At 53.7% G+C, this 4,246-nt stretch overlaps 1 protein-coding gene across 1 annotated transcript; it reads left to right on the forward strand.

Annotated features, from left to right (window-relative positions):
* The first annotated feature begins 982 nt into the window (after positions 1-982).
* On the forward strand, positions 983-3,944 carry LOC144122100 (uncharacterized). Its single transcript, XM_077655626.1, has one exon. The coding sequence runs from the start codon at positions 1,057-1,059 to the stop codon at positions 3,844-3,846; it is 2,790 nt and encodes a 929-aa protein (XP_077511752.1). The 5' UTR covers positions 983-1,056; the 3' UTR covers positions 3,847-3,944.
* Positions 3,945-4,246: the final 302 nt, after the last annotated feature.

The raw sequence follows: 4,246 nt of genomic DNA on the forward strand, positions 1-4,246 counted from the left end.
TTGGTGTCACTGGAAAGCTTGCTTCACCGCGGTTCTTCTCCCAGTGGAACCACGTGTCTACGATAAAAAATAAATGCACAGACGTGAAAAATACGAGGGCACCCGCGAAGTCGCAGCTAGGCGCTGATTGGCCGCGCCAGTCACGTGGTGCTCAGCGCGCCCTGCGATTGGCTGCCGAAAGGCATGCCGCTTCTCCGGTTGTCTGCTGCGCGCGCGCTTCGCGAAAACGATAGTTTGCGATTCAACTCGTGCTGTCCGTTCTGCATTTTCGTCAACTCATCTGCTGCGTGTGGTTTCGTACGTGAGCCCGCGATGGAGCGTCGCACGGGCCAGAAGTACAGGACGAAGTATGCTCACTGGAAGCGTAAGCGCAAGCCTCCTATTCCAAAACAGAAGCGGCCAGCAGCAACTGAACCGCACGAACGGATGTCCGCTCCGATATCCAGTCACGTCGATGTGTCGTCGGAAGCAAGCCTGCCCTTGGAATCAGCGACCAGCAATGAATCTGGGGGCCTGGCGCCGTCCGCTAGCCATGACATCGCAGTGCAGTACCGACCCGGACTCAGTTCCGTTTTTGCGGCGGCGAGTGGCGGTGCGGTGCCGGTTCAACGGGATGACGGCGAAGTTTTCCCTAAGCAGAAGCGCACCGTTCGAACGGTGCACCTGCCCTCGGAATCAATGACCGGCATTGAATCTGTGGGCCCGGCGCCGTCCTCAAGCCGTGACATCGCAGTGCAGTACCGACCCGGACTCAGTTCCGTTTTTGCGGCGGCGAGTGACGATGCGATGCCAGCTCAACGGGATGACGGTGAAGTTTTCCCTAAGCAGAAGCGCACCGTTCGAACGGTGCACCTGCCCTCGGAATCAATGACCGGCAGTGAATCTGTGGGCCCGGCGCCGTCCTCAAGCCGTGACATCGCAGTGCAGTACCGACCCGGACTCAGTTCTGTTTTTGCGGCGGCGAGTGGCGGTGCGGTGCCGGTTCAACGGGATGACGGCGAAGTTTTCCCTAAGCAGAAGCGCACCGTTCGAACGGTGCACCTGCCCTCGGAATCAATGACCGGCAGTGAATCTGTGGGCCCGGCGCCGTCCTCAAGCCGTGACATCGCAGTGCAGTACCGACCCGGACTCAGTTCCGTTTTTGCGGCGGCGAGTGGCGGTGCGGTGCCGGTTCAACGGGATGACGGCGAAGTTTTCCCTAAGCAGAAGCGCACCGTTCGAACGGTGCACCTGCCCTCGGAATCAATGACCGGCAGTGAATCTGTGGGCCCGGCGCCGTCCTCAAGCCGTGACATCGCAGTGCAGTACCGACCCGGACTCAGTTCCGTTTTTGCGGCGGCGAGTGACGATGCGATGCCAGCTCAACGGGATGACGGTGAAGTTTTCCCTAAGCAGAAGCGCACCGTTCGAACGGTGCACCTGCCCTCGGAATCAATGACCGGCAGTGAATCTGTGGGCCCGGCGCCGTCCTCAAGCCGTGACATCGCAGTGCAGTACCGACCCGGACTCAGTTCCGTTTTTGCGGCGGCGAGTGACGATGCGATGCCAGCTCAACGGGATGACGGTGAAGTTTTCCCTAAGCAGAAGCGCACCGTTCGAACGGTGCACCTGCCCTCGGAATCAATGACCGGCAGTGAATCTGTGGGCCCGGCGCCGTCCTCAAGCCGTGACATCGCAGTGCAGTACCGACCCGGACTCAGTTCCGTTTTTGCGGCGGCGAGTGGCGGTGCGGTGCCGGTTCAACGGGATGACGGCGAAGTTTTCCCTAAGCAGAAGCGCACCGTTCGAACGGTGCACCTGCCCTCGGAATCAATGACCGGCAGTGAATCTGTGGGCCTGGCGCCGTCCTCAAGCCGTGACATCGCAGTGCAGTACCGACCCGGACTCAGTTCCGTTTTTGCGGCGGCGAGTGACGATGCGATGCCAGCTCAACGGGATGACGGTGAAGTTTTCCCTAAGCAGAAGCGCACCGTTCGAACGGTGCACCTGCCCTCGGAATCAATGACCGGCAGTGAATCTGGGGACCCGGCGCCGTCCACAAGCCGTGACATCGCAGTGCAGCACCGGCCCGGGCAAAGTTCCTTTTTTGCGGCGGCGAGTGACGATGCGATGCCAGCTCAACGGGATGACAGCGAGCTTTTTCGAAAACAGAAGCGCACCGTTCAGGTGCACCTGGAACCACGTTTTGTGACCTTGGAAGCAGCTGAGGAGCAAGCGTGCAGCGTCCGTGCTACACTTCGCCCTGTGTCGTCAACGGAGCGCAAGTTCGGGTTCGCGCGGCAGACAGAGGAAGAATCGGCCCCAGATGAAGATGAATTCACATTAATTCAAGCTAGTGTAATGAATTCGATAATAGGGTCTTTACTGTGCCCAAAATGCTCTAAGAAGAGGTTGTCATTGAAGCACGAGACTAAACTGGGCCTAGCAGTAAAATTGGTGCTTTCCTGTGGTGCTTGCGGCCCTATTGCTTCACATTGGTCATCAAAAAGTAAGTCTGAAGGAAGGACTTTTGAGGTCAATATAAGAGCTATGCAAGCCATCAAGACCATTGGAAAAGGGCCCACTGCCCTGAACGACTTCTGGGCCACAATGAACGTCTCACATCGTGGGCTGCATCAAAAAACCTATCAGGGCCACCTAAAAAAATTGTTTAAACCTGGAGCAGAGGAAGCTGCACAAAACATTTTTGCAGATGCTGTACTTGCTGTCAAAGACGTCTACAGCAAGATGCAACCATCCAGCCCAAGTAACATAACAGTTGTGTATGATGGCACTTGGCTTACGCGAAGCCACAGCTCTCACATTGGTGTAGGATGTATTATCGAATTTTATACCGGGCTTGTGCTGGATTGCACCGTACTGTCAAATTTCTGCCTAGGGTGCTGTCAGCAACCAGCGGAGAGTGACCCTAGCTATGGCACTTGGATTGAGCAGCATCAGTGCCAGAAAAACACAGATGTTGCCTCAGGTCAGATGGAGGTGGAAGCTGCACTAATACTTTTCAGGCGTTCTTTCAGCAGCTATGGCCTTCGCTACACGAATGTCATATGTGATGGTGACAGCCGAACATATCTTGCACTCTGCAAAGATGAGGTATACGGCTTCATACCCCTGACTAAGGAGGACTGCATAAACCATGTGCAGAAGAGGATGGGCACTGCACTCCGCACACTGGTTGCAAGAGCAAAGAAAGGGGAGCCATTGGGTGGGAAGGGTGGACTCACGCAGGACCTAATTAAAAAACTGACCAATTACTATGGTTTAGCCTTGCGCAGAAACACCGAAGTCAGTGACATGCAAAGGGCCGTGATGGCCACATTGTACCATGTGACATCTACAGATGACGAGCCTCATCATGAGCTGTGCCCACCTGGCCCTGACAGTTGGTGCAGACATAGGTCAGCACAGGCCAAAATGGAGCCACCACCGCCTCATAAGTACAAGCTACCAAGACGTGTAGCAGAGGCATTGCTACCTGTCTACCAACGCCTGGCTGACCCGCAACTGCTGGAGCGTTGCAAGGGCAACAAGACGCAGAATGCTGCAGAAAGCTTACATTCTGTCATCTGGTCAATGATTTCCAAAGATCAGCATGCTTCATTGTTTGCAGTGGAGACTGCAGTCCATGAAGCAGTTGCACGCTACAACTTTGGTAACTTGCGTGCCTACACTGAAGTATGCAAGTCTGTGGGCATCAAACCCGGTAGCCTTGCCCTTGAGAGAGCTCAGGAGAAGGACAAACAAAGAAAAAGAAAAGCATGCAGTGCAGAAAAAACGAAAGAGCAAAGGCATAAGAAGACCCCTGCAAGCAAAGACACCAACTATTACAGCCCTGGGGCATTCTGAAGAACATGTGGCGGCTGTGCAACTTTAGAGCCAGTTTTCTCAGAAGTGAGTTTTGAGCCGACTGTCCTGCTTGCAGAAAGCATAGAACAACTATGCCTTGTCGGATTTGCATGAGGCTTATTGCGTTGTATTTCCTAGTAAGTTCTCTGTGCAGTGACATTCCTATATTTTTTAATAACTATCTCATTTTTTTACTGCTTAGCTAAATTAGCGCGTTGATAACGACCTCATTTTTCAGACATGGATATGTTGTCCTATGTAAAAAAATTAAGAGTGATAAAATTATTTGAAGAATGTCACTGCATGAACTATTCATTTTGCTAAAACATAAAAGCAACTGTGGGCTTCTACCATGTTTTTTTGTCATGCCAGGCTTTCTGCAAGTTGAGTGCAAATAAAA

Source organism: Amblyomma americanum, chromosome 2 (genome assembly GCF_052857255.1).
Source record: "Amblyomma americanum isolate KBUSLIRL-KWMA chromosome 2, ASM5285725v1, whole genome shotgun sequence".
Lineage (NCBI taxonomy): Eukaryota > Metazoa > Arthropoda > Arachnida > Ixodida > Ixodidae > Amblyomma > Amblyomma americanum.